This window comes from Phalaenopsis equestris, unplaced genomic scaffold (genome assembly GCF_001263595.1).
Source record: "Phalaenopsis equestris unplaced genomic scaffold, ASM126359v1 Scaffold000002, whole genome shotgun sequence".
Classification (NCBI taxonomy): Eukaryota; Viridiplantae; Streptophyta; class Magnoliopsida; order Asparagales; family Orchidaceae; genus Phalaenopsis; species Phalaenopsis equestris.
The window spans coordinates 23694854-23718814 of NW_018164444.1; the positions used below are offsets into that span (position 1 = coordinate 23694854).

At 38.4% G+C, this 23961-nt stretch overlaps 1 protein-coding gene across 3 annotated transcripts in view; it reads right to left on the reverse strand.

Annotated features, from left to right (window-relative positions):
- LOC110032726 overlaps positions 1-23961 on the reverse strand; it is a 56753-nt gene that overhangs the window by 12365 nt on the left and 20427 nt on the right. For all 3 annotated transcript variants that reach the window (XM_020736466.1, XM_020736472.1, XM_020736458.1), the window contains exons 2-3: positions 18846-18966; positions 6108-6269 (exon numbers count right to left, since the gene is read on the reverse strand). In XM_020736466.1, coding sequence (XP_020592125.1) covers positions 6108-6269; positions 18846-18966 — 283 coding nt within the window. The remainder of the gene's footprint in view (positions 1-6107; positions 6270-18845; positions 18967-23961) is intronic.

Genomic DNA, 23961 nt, shown 5'->3' on the forward strand with positions numbered 1-23961 from the left:
ATAAGATATTTGCGCTGGGAAGAGCAAATGCCCTGAGAGTACCAGGGTACTTTCATGTCTAAGAAATACCGAGGAGACCACAAGTCTTTTATTTCAAAAGATGAAGCGAGAATGCCTTTGAATGACTCCAAGTTTGGCAGATCATTACTTGTGAGCATAATGTCGTCGACATAGACTATGAGGATGGCAATACGATCACAAGATGAATGCCGAAAAAATAGTGCATGATCAGATTGAGCATGAGAGAACCCATGGCCCACTACACCAGGCTAGTGGGGATTGTTTCAATCCATAGAGAAACTTTCGCAATCGGAACACTTGTCCACGAGAAGAAGTTGAGTCAAATCCCGGGAAGAGAGACATATAAACCTCCTAGATCACCATTAAGGAAAGCATTCTTAAAATTTAGTTGAAGGGCCAATCCATATTGACGACTAGTGATAATAGGACCCGAAAGGTATTGAGTTTGGCAACCGGAGCAAATTTCTCTTCAGAATCAACTCCATAAGTTTGAGTATATCCTTTGAAGACATAACCAACTATGTCTTGTTACATTCAAAGGAACCATCGAAGTTAAACTTGGTGTTGAAGATCCAACAACACTCCACCGCTTTCTTCCCCTGAGGAAGATCAACCACATCCCAAGTATGGCTGCACCGAAGAGCATTCATGTCATCCATGGCAGTAGCCTTCTAGGACGGGTTAGCCAAAGCAGCTTCTATAGTGGATGAGAGACAAAGATCCATCACAGAAGTAGCAAATGCTTTGTAAGTAGGAGAAAGGTTATGGAACGAGACATTTTGTTATAGTATATAGAGTTTTTTACGGCATCTGTTTACATACCTTTATTGGGAGATCCACATCTTTACTCGGATCAGGAGTGACCCCCATAGGCGGCAAAGGCATCTTTCCAGGGATGTCGGCCGGAGCGGATTCCAAGACATTAAGCGGAGTAGCAGGATTGATGATAAGGGCATTGGGATGAATTCTAACAAAGGTTTTTGGACGACGGGTATAGACCCGAATAGAGAGTGGTGGTGATATTGGTCGGCCGGAGGCAAATCTATCGGTACTGAAGGTGCATCGGACACCGTGGTTGTAGAATGAATGTCTAATGGAGTTGGAAGAGGAACAGTTTCAAAAAATCAAACTCCCTCTCACTTGAGGTACTCTTTGAGAAGAATGAGGCATTTTCAAAAAAGGAGACGTCGACAATAACATATATTTTATTAGTGGTAGGATTCAGACACCGGTATCCTTTTTAAGTGGAGGAATAACCAAGGAAGACACATTTGATTGAGAGGGGATCAAGTTTACTATAAGTTGGGTCTGTGTTCCGAACAAAGGCCGTGCACCCAAATATTTTGGGCTCTAACGTGGAGGAACAGCTGATAGGAAAACATGACATCAAGACGAATAATGGTGTCCAAAATTTGTGGATTTTTGTGAGAACTCTATTGATGAGGTAGTTGGAAGTGAGGATGTCATCATTCCAAAACCATTTGGGGACAATGGTTTGAAACATAATTAAAAGAGCAAATTCCAGTGCTTGGTATTAATTTCTTTGCCATGCGCTTGGTCTATGTTTAAGGCAAAGATGATCTCAACAAGCAGCACAAATTTGAAAAAATGAAGGATAAAATCATCCACTCTGCACTAATAGCAATATTTTTACCCAAATCCAAATTGTTGCTACTAAAGCAAAACAAAGTGAAGCCTAATAATTTTCCTTAATCGAATGTTCTTTCTCAAAATCAAGATGGGTATATAATTAATCATAGGAGCTTAATCCCATAAAAAAATTGAACAACATAAATCCTGAAATCTCCAAACAACATATTATCTGATATCTGATTCGAATTCTGAAAAAAACTTAACCCAAAATATCTCAAATGAATTTAACAAAGCTAGGTAGGGATTTTAAGAGCCCACGATGAACCCAACCAGTTCTACTATTTCACTCAAACAGGAGAACTGGAAACACAAATTACAACAAAACATTAGAAAATGAGTGCAGACCTCCTAACACTATGAAGCCTGTTAAGGTGGCAAATAAAACCATTGTTGATATTCTAGTTATCATGATAGGGCATATGGGATGAGATTCCTAGCCTGAACAATCAATGAATGGAAGAACAGGACATCTACCAAGACTATTAGTATTTACCTCAATTGAGGTGATTCTGGCTCTGTTCGGCGCAGAGTTTTACCTACAGAGCGGCACCACGCTGCAATTTTTTGTGTTTGGGGCGACGATTGAGCTGCAGTGGGACGCGAATTCGATCAAACGCGGAACGCGAACATTACCCCGCGGCCTGGCTTCTTCACCCGATGTTTTACCCTAATACCCAACCCGAACATTTATCGCTCGTGAAAAAGGCGAAATCCAGCAATCGAAGATCCCCTCTCCTCCTCGTCTTCGACGGCTTGCTGCTCCTCTTCGACGTATGTCCGGTTGCTTTTTACAGGGAAACGCTGACATCTCTGTTCATTGAAAAGGCGTTTACAGGTTGGTCGTTCCAGGATCAACAAGAACTTGGTGTTGAAAATGGAGACGAAGATGAGAGAGTTGGAAAAAAAACTGTGGAGAGCAAAGAACGGGATGTGAAGAGGCTGAAAATAGAGGGTTTTGATTTTAGTAATTAATTCTAAGTTTTTACATTTTTAGAGTTTGGGGGGCTTTATGCCATGGAGGGTCCTTGCTTCTTAGGAACAGGACTATTATGTGAATTTTGGCAGTGTATTTTTTTATGTGATTGAATGGCTAGGAGGAATGCTACTCAATTTTGTTATTTAATTATGCTAATTGAAAAAAGATTTTGATATTAAAGTTAGTTATATATATATATATATATATATTATAAACGCCCAAGGGCTAATTTTATTGAAATTGAAAAGATACATAGAGGTTGTATGAGAGGACCCAAAAAAGGTGTCCTACCCATACGATACATCAGACACTAGCATCCTAAAAAGATGAAACATAGATAAAACACAAAAAACAAAACTTGCAGGAAATAAGCTGTTAGGCACGAGCCAGCTTAGTCTTGCCACTGCCTCTGGTTCTAGGAGCGGAGACAGCTAACAAATTGCTGATTGTCGTTCAATTACCCGAAGTTACTAGAGTATCATCCATTAAGTTCCCTAGTTGGGGTGTGTCTCCATTCTTCTTTTTCTCTCTAGATGTGTATACCTGTCATTCCTCATCCGAGGACTGGCTCATCTAATTGGTGTGGTCAACAGATTGTTGTGCATGTGGGAGAGAATGAGACCCCAGCTCCTGACTAACAGTAACAACATTCTAATTCTGAAGAGATGATAAGCATGTCTCTTCAATACCTGATGCATTTTGGGATGTGGAGCTTTTCAATACTATCCTGATTATCGGACCCAAGTAAACCATCTGTCAATATATCAGTCGGAATATCAGTCGGAAGAACAAAGAACAGAGAGAGTATTGTCTCCGATAGTGGGAGGGGGAGGTGGCATCATGTCAACCAGTTTTCAATAGTCTGTGGAATGCACTCAGGAGTGGAGGAGGGACAAGTATGAGGTGAGGCAGATCCAGAAGTGTTTTTACTTGAATGTTTTAAATTCGAATGCAACTGATAACATTGAGAAGGAGAATGTCTAAACATACGGCAATGGGTACAATAAAGTGGTATCTGTTCAAGTTCTGTTTGCTGCCAAAATCTCTGATGTTGCGTGTCAATCCATATATCTCCCGGAAAAGGTAAAGTAATCTCTTTCTATCAAAATTCTAGCTTTTGAAGGCCGAGACAGATTCACTGTAGGCGTGTCAGCTTTGAGGGGTTTACCGTATATCATCGCTAAAGCGAAGAAAAACTCTTGATCAAAAAGGTGGATTTTCAATCCTAGGAAGCGCAGCCAAACAGGAATGGTAGGAGGTTCAGTACAAGGGTCAAAACCTCTGCCAAAATCTCTGATGTTGCGTGTCAATCCATATATCTCCCGGAAAAGGTAAAGTATATCTCTTTCTATCAAAATTCTAGTTTCTGAAGGCCAAGTCAGATTCACTGTAGGCGTGTCAGCTTTGAGGGATTTACCATATACCATCGCTAAAGCGAAGAGAAACTCTTGATAAAAAAGGTGGATCTTCAAACCTGGGAAGCGCAGCCAAACAGGAATGGTAGGAGGTTCAGTACGAGGGTCAAAATCCACCGTCCATTTTAAAACCTTCATCACCTGGTTTTATATTCGAAGAACTCTTCTCGCAAACAAATGGGTATAGTCTTCGTCATTTGATAATTGAATAAGAATGTGGCGACCATCCAATTTACCGATCTTTCAACCCCCTTTCAGCTTCATTTGTTCAAAGTTCTTTCGAATTAGCTCATGTTTAAGGTTTTCATAAAGAAACTTACCAACTAAGAACAGTTGGCAGGGCGCAGCTAGGTTAGAGATCTCTGCCTCAGTGAGAAATATTGCAGGTTCACACGCGCACACACACACACACACACACACACACACACTTGTAATATTATTCATGTGTAAAATTACCATTGTTTTTGCTTGTTCAATTGGAAACTTCAAAAAAGATTGGTTCATTAAAATTTAATTAGCATGAATATTGAAATTTGGGATACTACAAAATAATCTCTTGATAATAAATTCACCATTATTTTGAATATATTTGTGAACTTCAAAATAAATTCATCATTATTTTAAATTTATGCTTCTGAATTATTAAATAAGTGGGTGTCACAGTTCTGTTACAAACAAATTTACTGAAGATGGACAGAATGGTCAATTTTTCAAAAACAGCTGTCCCACAGCTGTTTTCACACAGCTGCAACAAACAGACAGTCAGCTTCCCCGCAGCAGCTTCCTGGGGTAGCGGAGCTGCAACTGGAAAGCTGAGAAGCTGCAGCTGCGCCAAACAGAGCCTTTATTTAGTATCTATCAACCACTTCATCTCTTTATCTATTTAGAAAATGTTCCAGCATATCACTATAAGCAGGGCTACAATATAATTTCTAGTAGGACTGGCCTCAACTTGTTGCCCTGATCGACTGCCATATTGACCTGAGGATGCAGATTGCCCAATGATCTTAAATTGACTGATTGAAAGAATTCTAAGTTGTCAATAATCTGTAACTAAAATCCAGTATTAAGTACTCTAAGAGTTTATGCACAAGTTCTCTTATTTGAAAATGAACCACAGTTGAAAGGTGGGAATCATTCACCTGAAGAAACTAAAAAGAAAAATCTGAAATCATTGTCAAAGTTCTGAGCATGAAGATCGGTTGCTACAAAAAATATTATCCCCGCATCATACCCAAGTTTACTGTTCCTCCATGTCTCAAAAAAAATACCTTTTCAGGTAAGATTCAGACAATGGATGACCAAGTTTAACAGTTCTAACTGCTCCATCCTTTGATACAGCATACAAAGTATCTTGTACAAAAATAGAAGTGCAATGTCGATAGCTCAATACAATCCATTAGCTAGAAGACGAAACTATGTCAATAAGTTCCGGAAACAACAAGACTCCAGTGAGCACACTATTGCAGTGGCAAAAGATTAATATAGCCAGATTGCACCGACAATTTACTGAATATAAAACATCAAACTGTGTAAGCAGAAGCAAAAACACCAAAATTGAATATGTCCAATCAGCTAACTTTGAGTTGAAAAGAAAATCTGCATGTCAAATCAGTGCAAAAATTGATTTGTGCTGAAAATATCTATCTGAAAATGAGGAGGAACTAAAAATATATGACATCACGTAACATAGAAACGGGATCATGTAGCTGCATAGATAACCAACTACAACAGAGGGGAGCATTGCAACCGATGAATTAATTTTCAAGAAAAACAAGGGAAGAAAAAAAATTGTTTCATGCACAGAATTAGCAAAAGCAACGTATTACTAGAAAAATAAAACGAGATGCAATGTGATCCATAGAATCAGTCAAAATCAAGAAATTGCCTGTAAATATCAATGATTAGTTCTTAAAAATCCACCATGTGAAGAAAATTTGTTATTAGAGTTAAATTGCTAGTGCAGTAAACTCAGAAAGCACACATGCACAGTAAGAAAAAGTAGATCAGGTGCTCTTATGATATAATTAAGATTACGCAACCTTTCACTACTTCTACATGCTTGCTCTTGTATGCGTTGAAGAGTGCCAAAGAGATATTCGCAGTAGCATCCTTAGCTGGTAAATTCAATAGTCCATCGAGAGGGATTGAAATACGAGGAAGTCCTTTTGACTTGCGAGTTATTAACTTGGCATGTGCAACACCTGAAAAATTAGAGAAACAAATTAAAAAGGTGCTTCCAAGGAAAAAAAAAAAAACACTTCTCTCCAAAAAACTTTAAGCAAAATAAACAGGGACCTGGTAAATGTGCCTGCAAGCAGGAGACCCAATGCTTTTAAAAATGAGCTTCACGAGCAAAAGCAAAGCACATAACACTCGCTTCATTTTGTTGAGTGTGCTTCGAAAATCCGAAGTTAATTTGCAATTTTTTTTGCAATTTTTAGGTTTTTAATTATTGCAGCAAATTATTGTAAATTGTTCAAATTTTTATTTGCAAGTTTACCATCGATACTTACCTTAAAATAATATATTGCACAACATTTTTTTATATTTTACATCAACTTTAAAGGCATACTGTATATTTTATAATTGTTAATGAGTGCATTTATTCAATAATAGCTTTATATAACTGATACCAAAACTAGTAGGAATTTCAACGGAAGACACAAAGCAAACTTTTATTAAATACTGAGTTGGGGTTACAACACGACACAAACGGAAAGTGAAAACACAATAACAAACCAAGGTTCGGCTAGGACCGGAAGGAAAGATCTGAGGACGGAGAGGCACTAGCAACATGGTCAGGGTAGGGGAAGGCTTGGTAGCTGCGAGGTCATTAGGAAGGGGTTTGGTAGCTGGTAGATAGGTTGCACGGGGAAAGGATTGTCGGGGCTGATAAGTAATATGGAGGGTTGGGACAATAGCACTGTCTGATGTGGAGGAAGGGGCTGGAGTAATGGACAGAAGTTAGGAATGCTGAGAAAGGGGTTCGGCAAGCTGGGAAGTGACCAAGACAACAGAGAAAGCTGTATTAGAAGAGTGCAAGGTGTCGGGGAATGGTGGCAAGACTGGACAACAATGTTAATGTAGAAGGGAGCGGCGGCAAGGTGGTAGGAATAAGTGGAGAAGCTAGATAGGGGAAAGGCGGGCGCAGGGGCGGCTGAGCGAGGAGTAAGGGTTTGGGGCGGTCGGCGGCTGAGGGAAAGGGAGGAGAAGGTTTAGGGAAGAAGATTGAGTAAGATACAAAACCACCTTAGAGTAGGATACAGTTAAAGCATCACCACCTCCTCGAATACATCATTAGAACAAGGAAAATTCTTCACAAAGAAAATCTGAAAGTAGAACACATCAAAAACTAACCCTAAACTATCAAAGTAGCAAATAAATAGCTCCTACACAAAGAAGAAGCCAAAAAGAAAAGAGAGAGGCGGGGAGTCCCGCCCCGTCAAAATCCTGCCCTAGGCCACTCGGCCTAGGTGGTTAAACCTGGACAGGCCCTCAATTGGACCAGTCGGGTTCAGTAGTGAGAAATCCCACCGCAGGAAGCCGCGCCAGTACGGGAAATCTTGCGTTGCGCATCAATACGAGAAGCCCCGTGTCAATCTCCCAAGGTTGGGAGAGCTTCGACTTCATTTGTCAAAGCTTCAGGCTCCTCGTAGCACTGTGTCAGGTCAGGTCGGCGACGTTGAGCGTGACTGAGACATTGTAATCCACTGGCAGGTCAGTAAAATAGATATTCGTGCACATTAATGTCATGAGCTGGTACTATAGGTAGACGAGTATTCTTACAGCCCATGTATCAAGTCATTCCAGAGGTAGCCTGCTTCTTCCACTCCTCGTAATCGGCTAAGTGCAACTGAGGAAATTGTATGGGAAGAGAAATTAATTATGGGATGAAATTTGTGGCAGGCTGCACCCATCTCACTAGTACCCCCAAAAGAGAAGCCTCTTCTTCATTGATAGGACCTAGATTTCATTGACAAATTTTCGTCCCAATCAAGCTCCTCGGACCCATTACAAAGCCAGTGTTCACCTCTCCTATCTGGACATCTGGCAATGGGTACCATGTTGGACTGAAAATAACCTCGAAATAACCCTACGTAATATTCTCGACATGGTACAAAATGAACCCACTTCTGGTATGCTGGACCTCTCTCTGTAGGGTAACTCAGGAAGGGGTTTATACATTCGAAAAAGTTGCAATTCTCTTATCTGTGGTGGTCCTATATATGTGGTCAGCTTCTCAAACTCATGCCCCTTTTGAAGCTCCCAAATCAGTTCTGCTAATGTTCCTCTCAACACATGTGAAACGGTAGCACAAGGTACCACAGTTTCATAATCTGCCTGAACGCCCGTTACATCAAGATCACAACCTTCCAGAACGGCTACTATTACCTCTGCTGAAATCTCTATCTCCGAGACAACTAATAGGTTGTCTCTTCCTGATTGGCTAGCAATTGAGGATCCTAATTGAAGTCTGCATCTTTTCTTCAAATCATTGTATATTTCTTCAAATGGAAGTTGGTCCTCCTTTATGTCCTCCCCATTGTCAAGAGTTAACTATGTGACACGGCGTTCGGGAGAGGACCGACCAGTCTTCAAGGGAGGCAAGTTGCTGCCCCCTCCCTCCTCTTCCCTCTTTCCTTTTTGCCCTCTTTTCCTTTTCTCACATTTCATTTCTCTCCCCCTCATCTTTCCCTCCGAAGCACTTTCTAAATTTAAATCATTTTCTTAAATTTTAAGATCTGATTTTATTCTCTTTTTTTTATATTACAAACTCTTTTCCTGAAATATGAAATCTGATTTTTATTCTCTTTTCGATTTAAAAAAAAAATTCCTAAAATCTAAAATCTTATTTTTATTCTCTTTATTTTAAATGTTTTCTAAGATAGGTCATTTCTCTTTATAAATAGGAGAGGTTGTGCTTAGAGTTAGGGGATGGTTTTTATGAAATATGAGTTCAGTTTTATTTGAGTGTTTTCCCTCTTTAGGATTGTATTTGATGTCAAGGTAGTACTCCGGCTGTCCCCTGTCCGAGGAGCGTCTCCACGGGAACCGGGTGGTACTCCAGTTTTAGCTCGACCACCAAGATGATTATCTCTCTATCCATCCTCCCTGCAGCTCCTACAATGGACCCCCACTGCTTTTGCATCACCCCACACCCGTCGGCAGCCTTCCAACCCGCCACTATTTGTCGGACTTCCTCCCTATAGCTCCCTGCGGGCTGTAGCCCCGATGCACCTCTCCCGCAGCAGCAGCAGCCTTCCGGCCACCTCTACCTACTCATCTCCCACCTCCAGCAGACCGAGCCTCCTCCATGCTGCTTCCTGCAGACTGCATCCCCCACTGCCCCTCTCCCGCATCAACAACAGCCTTCCAGACACCTCTACCAGCTGCTCATCTCCCTCATCTAGCAGGTCGCAACCACCATTGCCCTTCCAAGCTCCCTCCAACCGCGGTTCGACGCCAGAACCATCGTAGATTTGCTACCCTTCCCTTCCGCAGCAGCAAGTCACCACTCCAGCCTTCACCGAAGCCACCTACCTTGCACCACCACCGCCTGGACTCCCTCCTCGTCAAGCTTGTTGTGTCTTCTTTTGTTGAGTCTTTATTTGTAATCATTTGTTTTATGTTTTCGTTCTGTATATTGTCCTTCTTTGAGTCTTCACTGTAACATTTATTTAAGTCATTAATAAAATTGTATCTTGCATTATGGTTTAAATAAACTTTGGTATCATTTGGTATCAGAGCTAGCACAACCCTAGTCTCATCCTAGGGCTTCTAGCATCCTCTCCTCTATCTATCACACCAATTTTTTTCCCTTCTCGTTTATTTTTTCTCTTCTTTCTTTTTTCCTTCTTTTCTTTCCTTCCACAGATCTCAAAGAGTTAAACATGCCGCCAAGGAGAATTATGCCTAAGGCTACTCGAAAAGAGATACGGCGAGAAGTTCGTCGCCTCTAACAAAGAATTGTAGAGATTGAAGAAATGACACAGGAATAAGCTACCTTCAACCAAGACCTGGAGAGTCGAAAGCGAGAGAGAAGAGGAACTGAATCCCTTCCATAGAGATATTTAAGCAAAGAAGAAGATAGGCTACCGCGCTTTGGATCCAATATCAAAAGAGACCGAAAAAGGGATACCTACGTCCCTTCCATAGGGAAACTTTCTGAGAAGAGATGTCCTTTAGAGGGAACCAAGACCACGGGATCAAGGTATATTTTCCCAAGCTTGAGGGGAACATGGATTTAGATGAATTTATTGAATGACTACAGGCAATTGAGCGGATCTTCGAATATAAAGAGGTAGTCGAAGAGCGGAGGGTCAAATTAGCTCTATCAAATTAAAGAAGAGTGTCTCCCTATGGTGGGAGAACGTAAAGAGACAGAGGAGGCGAGAAGGCAATGAAAAGATTAGCAAATGAGAGAAGATGAAGAAAACCGTGCAGAAGAAATATCTTCCCCCATAACCGCCAAGACATGTTTTTGAAACTCCACAATCTACAGCAAAGAGACCTTTCAGTGGAGGAGTTCACAGCTCAGTTCGACCACTTATAGCTGAAGTGCGACCTGACAAAGCCAGAGAAGAATACAGTAGTCAGATACCTTGAGGGCTTGAAGTCTCATATTAGCAATGTGGTACAGCTACAACCATACTGGACGTTGAGGGATGTCCAGACACTAGCATTGAAAGAGGAAAGGCAGCAGAAGTAGAGCCGACAAACACCACTAACCAGGAAGCCACCCACAGTTAGAGACATTGATAGCAGCATGACGCAGAAGATTGAGAAAATTTGTTCGGATACGGATAAAGCCACCCCCAGTGAAAAGAAGTTGACTACTGTGCCCACCAGAAAATGTTTCTGATGCCACAGAATTGCTACCAGCTACCCAAAGAGCAGAGTTGTATCTTTTACCGAGCAGGGTGTCGTGGAGGAGGTTAGCGAGGAGCAGGAAGCTAAGAAACAAGGAGAAGAGCATTAGCTTCCACCAGATGAGGGAGAAGCACTTGTGATTCAACAGATTCTACAGGCTGAGGACACAAGGGACCAGCAGTGGCTTCGTCATAGCATTTTCCACACCTGTTGCACAGTGAATGGAAAGGTATGTAGTCTTATTGATGAGAGTAGCAACAAGAATGTGGCATCGACCCAGATGGTAGAGAAACTGAGACTCATGACTCAAAGGTACTTCCAATCATATTCACTAACATTGGCTATGAAAAAAAACAGGATCAGTAATGCCTAGTAGAGTTTTTAATAGAGAGTCAGCTGCAAGACAAGATATGGTGTGATGTGGTCCCCATGGATGTTTGCCACCTACTAGAGAGACTATAGTAATTTGATTGGAAGGCTAAGCAAGGGTAGGGAATATAAACAGCAAGGGGAAATGCAATTGCAGAAGCAGCCGAACAGGGAGGAAGGATCTGGGGTGGTTGGCGGCTGAGGTAAGGGAGAAGAAGGTTTAGGGAAGTAGATTGAGTAAGATACAACGCCACATTGGAGTAGGATACAGCCGGAGCACCACCACCTCCTCAGATGCAGCCCTAGAGCAGGGAAAACTCTCTATAAAGAAAATCTTAAAGTGGAACACATCAAAAACTAACCCTGAACTCTGAAAACAGCAAATAAATAGCTCCTACATGAAGGAAAAACAGAAAAAAGGAAGAGAGGGTCGAGCGGCATTCCAACTCCATCAAAATCCCGCCCTAGGCCGCTCGGCCTGGGTTCAACCTGGAATCGACCCTCAATTGGACCGGTTCGGGTTCAGTAGCAGAAAATCCCATCCTGGGAAACCGCGTCAGTGCTGGAAGTCCCGCGTCAATAATCTATTAGTGTTTTTGTTAAAAAAAACACCACTTCGCACAAAAGCAAAAATAAAATCTTCTGAAACGCATTGTGCTTTGCACTTTGATAATACTAAGGAGACCAAAATTCAAAATATATTATGATCAAAGTATGACTAAAAAAAGGGATGGTCTGCCACCAAAGACCATCATGAAAAACGTTCCCACGCAATCATCATACAGACGTACAAGACCAAGACGAAAAAGATCTCCAGCTTAAATCTTAAGCAAATTTAAGATGACAGGCTAGCAGCAGTGAGCTTCTAGGAAACCAGAAAATATTATTGGAACATGAGGATGATGAAGAAAATTTTGACAAGTTCATTTGATTGCCCTAGAACTTCAATTCCTCATCCTACATAGAGATCAGAAATTCTTCCAGCCATCTCCAATATTTAAAATTATATATCTGCATCTTCCTCAACATCAAAACACTCAGTGAGCATTATTACTCATAGCAGATTTCCTTTATTTCAAATAACAATACCCCAGCTAGGATACCTTTGTTTCAAGACGAATAATCATCAGCAAGCAATTGCTTCTATTCGGATTCTCAGTAATACAAGCTTGAAATAAGGTTTACCAAAGTTTTTCAAGAAACAGTTCATCTTTGCTTTATAAAAGAGTTGTCTAGTCTTTTATGTCACCAAACAAAAACTAATAATTAACACATAGAGCTTCTTGCCTGAAAGGATAAAAGCTCAAGATGGGGTCATTTTAATCCTAAACTATTAATGTGTTCAATTTAATCCTTTGAATTCTCAAACAAAAGTCAAAATTATCCTGTTATTGGATTAATTTATATTATAGTTAAAGAGTCAAAAAATTATTTTTCAACAGATTTGAGTTAATGGACGGCATTAGACGCATTAGATAGCATGTGACTAAAATGACCCCACATAGATAGTTCAAGAAACACTTTGATTTTTGTCTCTTCCTTAAAATAACGAAGAATGAATCATGACTTACATTCTTTGCAATTTACGTGAAAAATAATACTACATAAGAAAGATATAAAATGATGTTACTTCATTAATTTCAATAAATTACTTTTCATCAGATTTGAGTCATAGGATGAATTGTTACTACCTAACATTCTTTGCAATTTACCCGAAAAATTACCCTACATAAAAAGATATAAAGTGATGTTACTTCATTAATTTCCATAAATTAAACTTCCTTCCTTAAACTAAATACATGAAATGATACCACTCTAGGGTCTCTAGAAGGTATTCAAGAAAGGGATTTAACGGGAAAATGGTTATGGAGTAGCAAGGGAAAGATAATATGGGAGGTTGACGAGGCTTGAAAAGGTTGTGAGGTGTTCGGCAGCTGAAATCTACTGTGGGACAGCAGTTTTGACACCATCGACGGCCGTCCCAGCTGCAAACAGTGATTCAACGGTGATTCGGTGCAGTACAGGCTGCTGGGCAGCAAACCAGAATGGATAGGCTCCAAATAGGAGAGAAACCTATGCTTGTAAGGAACGATCCGTCCCTCATTTGCCTGGACTGAATCGATCCTGAGGCAAATCATATTCCAATAAGATTCAAACCATGTTCAAACCCAAAATAACCAACGCACAACAACACCATCCTTATGCAGTTATCCAGAGTTGGAGACGGGGACTTAGCGTAGAAACTTCATATAGGCCAATCACATTCGAACAATTACCAAAACAAAAGGCTCTGGAAAGAGGGATGATTAATATCATGGGACTGCTTGACAAAAATTTGAAATTCTATTTCAATAAAACAAATGGATTTTTATCCTAAATAAACTTTCTGGCATTTTTCCAAAAAGACCAAACAAAAGAGCATATTTAGCCAAGTTTAGGTTTTATTAGGCATATATAAAGTCATGTTTTCCATATAACAACCATTCCTTTAAAAACAGTAAACTACTTGTTATACTTAGTAAAAAAAATAAAAAAAATAAAAACATTACCTTTGATATATATATATATATATATATATATATACCTTACATAAACTAAATCTTCTTTTATTTTCTTTCTTTATAAAAGAATCTTGATCTAGTGGCTGAAAAATATTGTTTCACAAAAATCACGACCCACTTAATAATTTATCACTCATAGTAATCCAAATAATTTGAAATAGAAATATTAAATTTTTGTATTTGTTTGATGTAAAATATTTTAAAGAATAAAATTAAATATTGACATTTGTTTAATCTAATTCTGATTTAATATTTTGGCATTTTTTTCCAATTGCTTTCATCTTAAATCCCACTTTATAAAGTTATATATATATATATATATATATATATATATTAAAATGTTCCTTTGAAGCGGGTATACCATATATATATATATATATATATATCAAAAAGGCTAATATATTAACTAAAAAAGAAAGATACAGATAGAATGTGTGGAAGGGCCCACACAATAACCACAAATGGTTCCAAAACTAGAAAATACAGAAAAGTATATTAGAGACTTAAAGAAAAAGCCTAAAAGTGCTGAAATATAAAATATCAGGTGGCTAGAGAGCAACCTAATTTGGTATTGTCTCTGTCTCTAGTTCTAGTGAAGGAGCAAGCTAATAAGTTGGTAAGGTGATTGTCATTGTCAATAGTAACCAATGTATCATCCAATATGTTCCTAAGCTGGAGTCGGCCTCCATTCTTCTTCTTCCTCCTGGAATAGACCTATCATCCTCATCCGAAGACTGGCTCACCTGATCTTGGTCTAAAGTGTGTTGGAGATGTGCAGGTTGTTGAACAGTAGAAGCAACTACAAGTTGTATCGGCTGATCTGTTATTGGATCAAAGGAACACTCTCATGTGTCTTGGCATGTAAGCGAGTCTTCTTCAAAAACAGTAGGTGGTATAAGCACAATTGGATCTGTAGTTGTAGTATGGTGTTCTTCGTCAGGAACTGCGGTGTTGAAAAGAGGATCGGCTTACATCTTCTCAACGGGGATGATAGGTAGCTGATCTTTAGCGATACGTGGCCTTAAATGAGGATGCAAACAATAGTAAATAGTAGAGCTGTGGCCAAACATATTGCAATGAGAGCAATAAAGAGGGTGTGGATCTATTTTAACCTTTTGTCAATACCCGTTGTAAGTGGTTCCAATTCATATCTTATCCGGGGCTGGTTGAGTGATATCTCTCTCAACTAAAACAAAATTCACAAAGGGTCTGGAGACAATAAGCGTATGACTATCAACCTTCAGAGACTTAGCGTAAGCAGTTGCTAAGGAGTAGAGAACGTCGAAGTCAAGTGAAGCTAACGTCGCCAACTTAATTTTTGAAGTGATAATATATTTATATATATTTGAGAAAGTCCAATGGCTAATATATTAAAAAGAAAGTAGGATACAGATAGATTGTGCGGGAGGGCCCAAACATGGCACTCTGCCCACACGATAACCACCAAATGCAAATGGTTTCAAAAAGAGAAAACAAAAAAATACGTAAGACCTAAAGAAAAGAAAAACAAAAAAGTGTTAAAATCTGGAGTATCAGGTAACTAAAGAGGACCCAATTTTGCCCTACCTCTGCCTCCAGTTCTTGTGAAAGAGCCAGCTAATAATTTGGTGAGATGAGTGTCATTGTCAGTAGTAACCAATGTGTCCTCCAATAAATTCCTGAGCTCGAGTCGGCCTCCATTCTTCTTCTTTCTCCTGGAATAGACTTGGCATTCCTCATCCGAAGATTGACCCACCAGATCAGTGGATTGGTCTAAAATGTGTCGGACATGTGTAGGTTGTTGAACATCAAAAGCAACTACTTATTGTACCATCTGATCTTTTATCAAATCCAGGAAGCGGGAGCACTCTCGTGTGTCCTGACATATAAGTGGATCTTCTTCAATAACAGTGAGTGGTATAAGCACATTTGGATATGTACCTGTAGTATAGTGTTCTTCATCAGGAACTGCAGTGTTGGAAAGGGGGGATCCACAGGCAAATCAGACACCAAATCTTGTATTTTAGGAACTTCCTCCACAGATTGAGCATTGCTTGAGCTTTAGCTTTCAATTTTGGATGGAGTCTATGACATTTATCAAGTGTATGCTCAAACATCTTACAGTGGGTATAATAAAAAGGTTTATGTTTCATGACAATTGGTTGTAAATATCCATTGTGAGTTGTGTCTAGCCAGACTTCAGTAATATCACTTTTTTGTGAGTTGTGCCTAGCCAGACTTCAGTAATATCACTTTCGGTAATATCTATTTCCATAAGTATTCTGGCCACAGAAGACCTGGTTAAGTTAAAAGTGGGCATATCTAGCTTCACATATGATCTCCAAGAATTCCAATAGAATAAACAACCTGATGATGATTAAGGAAATGCAACTTGAGACCAGGTAAACTAATCCATACCGGAACAGTAGGAGACTCATGATTTGGGTCAAAAGCAGGAGACTATTTGAGTAACTTCATTGACTTGTCTGCAATGTTGAGATATTTTTTAGAGAAAATCCGAGCATAGTCTTCAGCTAGGGTTAACTGAATCAACATATGTCTCTCATCCAAAAATCTCACTTTCCACTTGCCTACAAGTTTAAGATCGTCAACACTCTTTATGATAACTTCCATAGGTGGATGCCCCCACTAACTTTCCCAATAAGAGCGAACTTGAATTTCTCAGTTAGGATTGAAATTTCTGAATCAGAGAAAAATAGTGTTGTTTTCTCACTCTTCCTGCTTATCTTCTTAAAAAAAAAGCAGTCACTCGTACCATCACGACAGTCCTTATAGCTTGAGCAGAAGACAATAGTAGATTTCGCAAGATGATTACCCATCACGCAGGCGAAAGAAGCTTTGTCATGATCAACCGAAGATGGAAGCGACATGACGATGACCCTTCAGCCCGCAAAAGCAAAAGCGAAAAAAACCAGACCATCCGATGGAGCGCGACCAGATGAGAATGAACGCACGTCAGGTCGAAGCAGCAGAAGTCGAACCCGCGGAAACAGGAGCAGGACAAAAGAGGTAACTGCAGAAGACGAAACAGTCGCGAACTGGTCGAAACAGCAAAACGCGAGCCACAATCGGATCGAAACTGCGAAAGAGTCGCAGAGCGCGAACGGCCCTACAGCGAGCAGCGAGCACAGGCGCAGCTTGAAGAAGTAGATGACAGAACAGAGGAGCATACACCCCTTCTTCTACGAGCGTGGAATTACAGTAGAAGAGGCTAGGGTTCACCGTGAGGCGAAACCCTAGCAGAGCCTCGACTGAAGTTGACGACTATATATTTAAAAAAAGGAATGGTCGGAGGCTATTAAACGAGCCCTGACCATCCCTAGGTGTGGTAAATATTCGAGTACAACACCCTACACATGAGAGGATTCGAACCCGTGACCTGAGAGGACTTACGACCTTCAGAGATGTTGTTCTACCAACAGGTCACGGTACGAGCGCGCGCGTGCACACACACACACATATATATTAGTCGTGTGGGTCCCCAAAAATTGCAACGTGTTTAAAATGTTCAAACAGACATCAAATTAAAAGCAACAAAATGTAAAAAATGTCTAAATCATTCATGTACGTAGGTATGCATATATGTATATATCAAGATACTTAAATATTAAAATTTACGCTTCATCAATTTTTATAATAATTTTCCTTTTATCAAACATATAAAAATATAGGGATCATCAAGTATTTAGTCTGTAAAGTCGACAAAAGCTTCTATAAACATAGCTTCTAATGTTTAGGCTGTTCTAACTTGCCGCTTTTCTTAACAACAATTCTAACTTTTAAAATTCTCTATGTAAAAGATATTTAAAGCTTAAGAAAATGCTAAATTAGTGAATAGCAAATATACAAAATATTAATATTTAGGTATATTTGGAATTTAAAATAAAAGATGCTTATTTACTGTTTGAATTTTTGAAATTGTTTACTTTTATTTTTAAGAGACTCATTCAAGAACAGGTAATCCTACATTGTAATTAATTATTTTTAAATTTAAGATCATAGAAAAATGATATTACAAGAATGACAATTTAAAATATATTTCTCATCGAACACACATTATTAAGACAAACTATTTTGAATAATCATGTTATATTCCAATTAAAAGGTACAACCTGCATTTTTTTTAAAATAAAATATTGCATTTTTAGTAGTTCTTTTAACAAAATTCTAACTCTACATTTCGTTCAATTCTATAACAATTGGGAGTTCATTGATACATACACTTAAACTTAACGGGAGTATTAGCACAGGAAAAAATCAAAATAAAAAAGTTCCCACTGTCAGAGGATGGTCGAAGTTTATTTGAGTGTTCCTTAGAATATTTCTCTTGCTCCTAAAATAGAGAGGTTCTCAGGGGTTCTCCATAACATAGCACATAACAAATGAACCTTCCTCTAACAATGACTATCTACCTTAAGCCTTCTTCATAACCAAAGATTTGAGATCTGTGGAAATAAATGTACAACTATTCCCAGACTCAACATACTGCTTCAATTTTGCCTTGTAGTTCAGTGCATAGCTTCCATTTAATATTGGAGATCAAGCAAATGTCAGACCACACTAAACTCCACAACTGAAACGCACATTGAACAACAATTTTAGATGAAGTGCATGGCTACTAGACATGTACAAGGCGCCATGAATGTTAAGATGTAGAAACCCGGAAAAAACTTTTGTTAAAATTACAAAAAAGCATTATACGGCCATATTTATGTTGTTGTTTTGGTTAGGTAATTTGACGCAGCAAATTAAAACATAATTAATCGGAACTAGTTATATATATCAGTCTCAATAAGAGTTGTAATTCAAAAAAATCTTTAATTTATGGAACAAATACTAAATTTAAAAAAAAATATTCAATACATCCTAAACCCAATGCTCAAAATGTAAAGGTTCACTATAACATTTCCACCTAAGAAAAGATAATATAATATCTAAAATAGGCAGACAAATAGAAAATGCAAAGAATATACTTACTACAATCGGTTTGTAAATTTTCCGGACGATCAAGGATGATCTTTACATCCCCAACGGACAAAGATGCTAAAAGATAATGAACAAAGTCACTCCATGAGCCACCAATTCCAGTTTCATCTCTCTGCAAGATAAACAAACTTCACAATTTCATTTAAGGGAATGGTTTTGATTCGATCTAGAGTCAAAATCAGCGAGCAACTTGTAATAAATGTGGGAATATCCAAGATAGGGCTAATTTGATTAATACAAAGCAAACAAACAAGATATAAGGGATGATCTACAATTCAAGAGATAGATCATCTCTCCACAAACCCTAAACGCTGCTAGGAACACAAAGACAGAGAAAAATATGCAATAAATTCAAACATAAAAAAAAAACCTAGCTAATTAGCATTGAAAAATACTCCCAAAGATTCATTCAAACTTTCCCCAAAAACCCTCCTTAATTCCCTTCCCCCAGTACGTGATTAACGACTGCATGGGCCCAACACATAAGCTAGAATCGTCCTCAGCAATTCCTAATGCTTATGGCCTTCTAGGCTGGGCCGACTGGCTTGGGTCTGGCCGGTCCTGACGAGTCTTCCCTAGATCGGCCCATCTACAAGAGCAAGCGTATCAACACCCTCCTCCCAAATAAGTACCATGTCCTCAATGTGAAATGATAGAAACTATTTTTGAATCACTTCGTAAGGCTCTCATGTTGCTTCATACTTTGGCACATATTTCCACTTAATCAGTACTCTTGACCCCTAAAAAAAAAAGAAAAGAATAAAAAATAAAATTAAAATTTTATCCATTAGCGCTCAGTTCACTAAATAACCGCTCCAGTTATATATTCTCTGATTAAACAGAATAATTCGAAGCTTTTGAGGGGAGGGGGGAGGATATAGAGAGAACTCTGAGAGAGTGGGGTCGGCGACATGAATCGTTTTTCTCCATTGTGTCCTATTGTCATATTTTCATTTAATTCTAATAAATTAAGATCACTTTTATACAATATGCTGAAATCTTTCTAAGACCACAGCTGCCTTTCTTAACATATGTCGAATCTAAAACATCTACTCTCCTAATCGAATCATCAGATGGTCAACGTGTAATGTGACCAACCCACCTAAGATGACTCCTCTAATTTTATCTGCCACTATAGCTACACCAACCCTCTCATGGATATATTCATTTCGCATTGTATCTAAGTGTAAAGTCGCTCATCCACCAATGTATTCTCATCTCGGCAACACTTAACTTAGTTTTATGCTTCTCTTTTAAATACCAACATTCAACGTCATAGAGCATTGCAGGTCTCACCACCATCTTATAAAATTTTCCTTTCAGTTCAAGTGGTACTTTTCTATCACACAATAGGCCCGAAGAATTCCTCACACATTTATTTTATTTCACAAAAAATTAAATAAAATAAATATTTAAATTGGATTATCATGGTTTGCAAATGATTTTAAGAGTTTGAATGCTTTAAGTGACTTAAATGTCATAAATTGGGAGACTAAACTTGAGTATCAAATTTTACAAATTGAGGATTAAGCTTAAATTGAATATGAAATATCATAAATTGAGAGGTTAAACTTAATTTAAATATAAAACATCAAAATTTAGGGGTCGAGCTTAACCTAAAGGCTAAATATCATAACTGGGGGTTAGACTTAAGACTTAAATGTTATTTTTAAATGATAAAAAAATCTAATATGCAATCTCGCCACCGGATTCGCAACATGTTTGCCAACGACCAGAGACGGTTTTTAAAAGATCAAAGTTAATATATATGTACTAATGTATATATATTCAGCTGAGACAAATTTATGTCATTTTAAGTCTTGAAGATGTTATTTAAAACAATCTTTAATTCAATCCACGTTTTAAATCATATAAATTGTCTTAAGATACCAAGCACTCAAGCTAAAATGACTCAAACATATGAAATTAAATGTCGCATGTGCTCTAGCCAATGTATTGAATACTCAAATGCTAAGTTTGAGAATGTTGCGCGAGCTAATCGGATCGCCTTGTCTATAAGATAGGATCATAAGTCTCACCCAACTAGTCTGATCATTCTGCTCGCAATGATTGGAGTTGACGAGTCTAATAATTTTGAAATAAATGCCAAAATCTTAAAATAAAAAATTTATAAGTTTGAATCACCTAGTTCCATCCTCCTCCTTATAAGGATAGGAGTCAAAAGAACTCATACTCTAAAAGTTTAATTTAACAAAAATAAATGCCCTCTTCAATACAATGATGATGATCATGTTGATCGAAGATTTCAACTGGAAAGGTCAATCGTTTAAATCAAGTTTTTCAAAATAATCAACTAATATGTAAAGCTAAAACAAATCACTAAAAGTTAAAAGCAAATTTCATCCACCTTCCACTACAATTTATCGAGAGTGACAAAATTCTGATTGACTTCAACTCACAAAAAACGAATGTCATATTAAATGTATCAATAGATTCACAATCAAAGTAATTGCATGTCAATAAGGATGTGGCCCGAGTCCTCTATCCGAGTGGCTTGGCCCAAAAGGTCCACAAGTAGCGGTTACAATCAGAGCCCTATAACCAGGTGGTTGCCGCCAAATGGTACCATTATATTACGACCATGGTCGCAGCCCGTATGTTCTTTGATGGCTTTCTCCCATTTGAATTATGAATCATAAGGGTACAATTGATTGACACAAAGTCTTCTATTAGCTAAAGTCTATTTAAATTTGTCCTCTTAGGCAAACATTTATCCCAAATCTACAACAATCTATTGGACGATGCAACTCATGACTGCTAACAAGAATTCATCTACAGGTTTGGTTCACGATACTCTCTGACTAAGTGGATCAAGGATCATGATGGCCCGAGATGACGAAACCATTGGATCTTGATTAGGTTTCATCTTCATTCCCCACCATACGCTTTAAGCTTCAAGTGATGAATTCAAAAATTTAAATCCTAAATATCTTGTTATTGTATGTTCAATTTTCAATTTTTAATGACTAGCCTTAATCGAAAGTACTCTCTTGTTATCAGGAGGGGTAATTAATTATAGTGGCTTGCGCCTATGGGAAACCTAGAATCCCAGATCAAAAAGTCCTCACTAAATGAGGGTGAAATCTCTAGAGTAGTGTCTTATCTACAATCCAATTTGCCTTCTGAAAATTCGACCCTCCAAAGCTCTCTCAACAAACAAAATAATAAAATAAATGCAAAGAGTTCTCGGAGAGTAGTAGTTAATTTTCGAAGCCCACAAGTACCTCCTTTGCTCTAGCCGCTCCTCAGTGCACTCCTTCAACCTCGAAAAGTTCCGGAATCACCTACTGATCCTTTGTCAGCATTGGGAGTGGTGAAGACGATGGTGTATGATCTTCGATAACACACATCAGCTATGATACATAAAAGACTAGATGCAATGATGATGATGGTTGTAACCTCAAATAGTAAGCCACTAGCCCAATTTGTATCATAACCTCATAAGGTCCAAAATATCACGGAGAAAGTTTATCGCTCCTCCTAGCCAATTTCTTCTGTCGATAAGGTCTCAGCTACAAATAAAACATGCCCCAGGCTCCAATTGTACCTCCCTCCTATGTCTATTTGCCTTCATTTTCATGATTTGTTGGGCCCTCAATAAATGTCCATTGAGCTCTATTAATAATGTCTTTCTCCTCCAAGTACTAGTTCACATTGAATATTGGTGTAGCACTATACTGATAGTGTATCAATTGAGGTGGATCCCGCCTATACAGAATCCTAAATAGGGTGGTTTGTGTCGCAGTATGGTTGAAAAATTTTATACCAATACTAAACCCAAGAAATCGACTTGGTCCAAAGTTTAGGCGTATCCGATACAAAACAGCACAAATATGTCGCCACACTCCTGTTGACCACTCTGTTTGATCATCTGTCTGGGGATGATTAGAGCTGTAAATGAACCGAACACGAACGAACAAAGCTCGTGTCATGTCGGTTCGTTTGAAATTAAGTGCGTTTAAAATAAGCTCGTGTTTGAAATTTTTCGTGAAGTTACTGTTCTTGCTCAGTTCGACTTGCTTGAAATTAATTTAAAATTTTTGAAATGTTTGAAATGTTCGAATTGTTCGAAATCTTTCAAATTTTTTTGTGTTGTTTGAATTGAGTAAATTCTTAGAATGATAATAAATTTAATTATTAATTCTCAAAATACCAAAAAAATAGCTAACATACCTCTATTAAAAAACAGATATTTCTTCAACTATATTATTACAAATTATTAAAAACAAGTTACAAATGAAATATTATTTTATACAATAATATAGTCCCCAGCGGAGTCGCCAGAATCTGTCGGCGCTTAAAAGGGGGAAAAGAGAGTTTTTAAATGTTTGGGGGTCGCCCGTAAGAAGCTGTCGGTCGCCGGAATCGAAATCCCGTCACCCGCTTCGGAAGGACTTTTTAATTTACGTATATATATATAATTTTAGAAAAATACGAAATCAAACTGACCTCATATTTTTCACAGTTTAAATGAAAGAGCGCTCTACCTCAAATCCTGTATCTACCCCGAAGAATAAACACAAGACCTGAGGATGAAGCTCGATCAAATAAACTAAGAAAGATATGACGTCCGTTTGGGTCTGCGAAACCATTTTATTTGCCGACAAGTTCCCCTATTTAATACAAATAATTAAATAGGGTTTATTTTACGAATCGATCACGATCTCTCTGGCGAGTCGAACACAAACTGTTCGCGAACAACGAGTTTTTTTGATAGCCATGGGGATGATATGTTATGCTCCTCTTTAGAACTGTCTCTTGTAACTTGAACAATTCCTTTCATAAGTGGTTGAGTAGCACATTGTTCCTGTCTGATACAATAAATTCTGGCACACCATTGTCGGCGCTTAAAAGGGGGAAAAGAGAGTTTTTAAATGTTTGGGGGTCGCCCGTAAGAAGCTGTCGGTCGCCGGAATCGAAATCCCGTCACCCGCTTCGGAAGGACTTTTTAATTTACGTATATATATATAATTTTAGAAAAATATGAAATCAAACTGACCTCATATTTTCCATAGTTTAAATGAAAAAGCATCGAACCTCAAATCCTGTATCTACCCCAAGGGATAAACACAAGACTTGAGGGTGA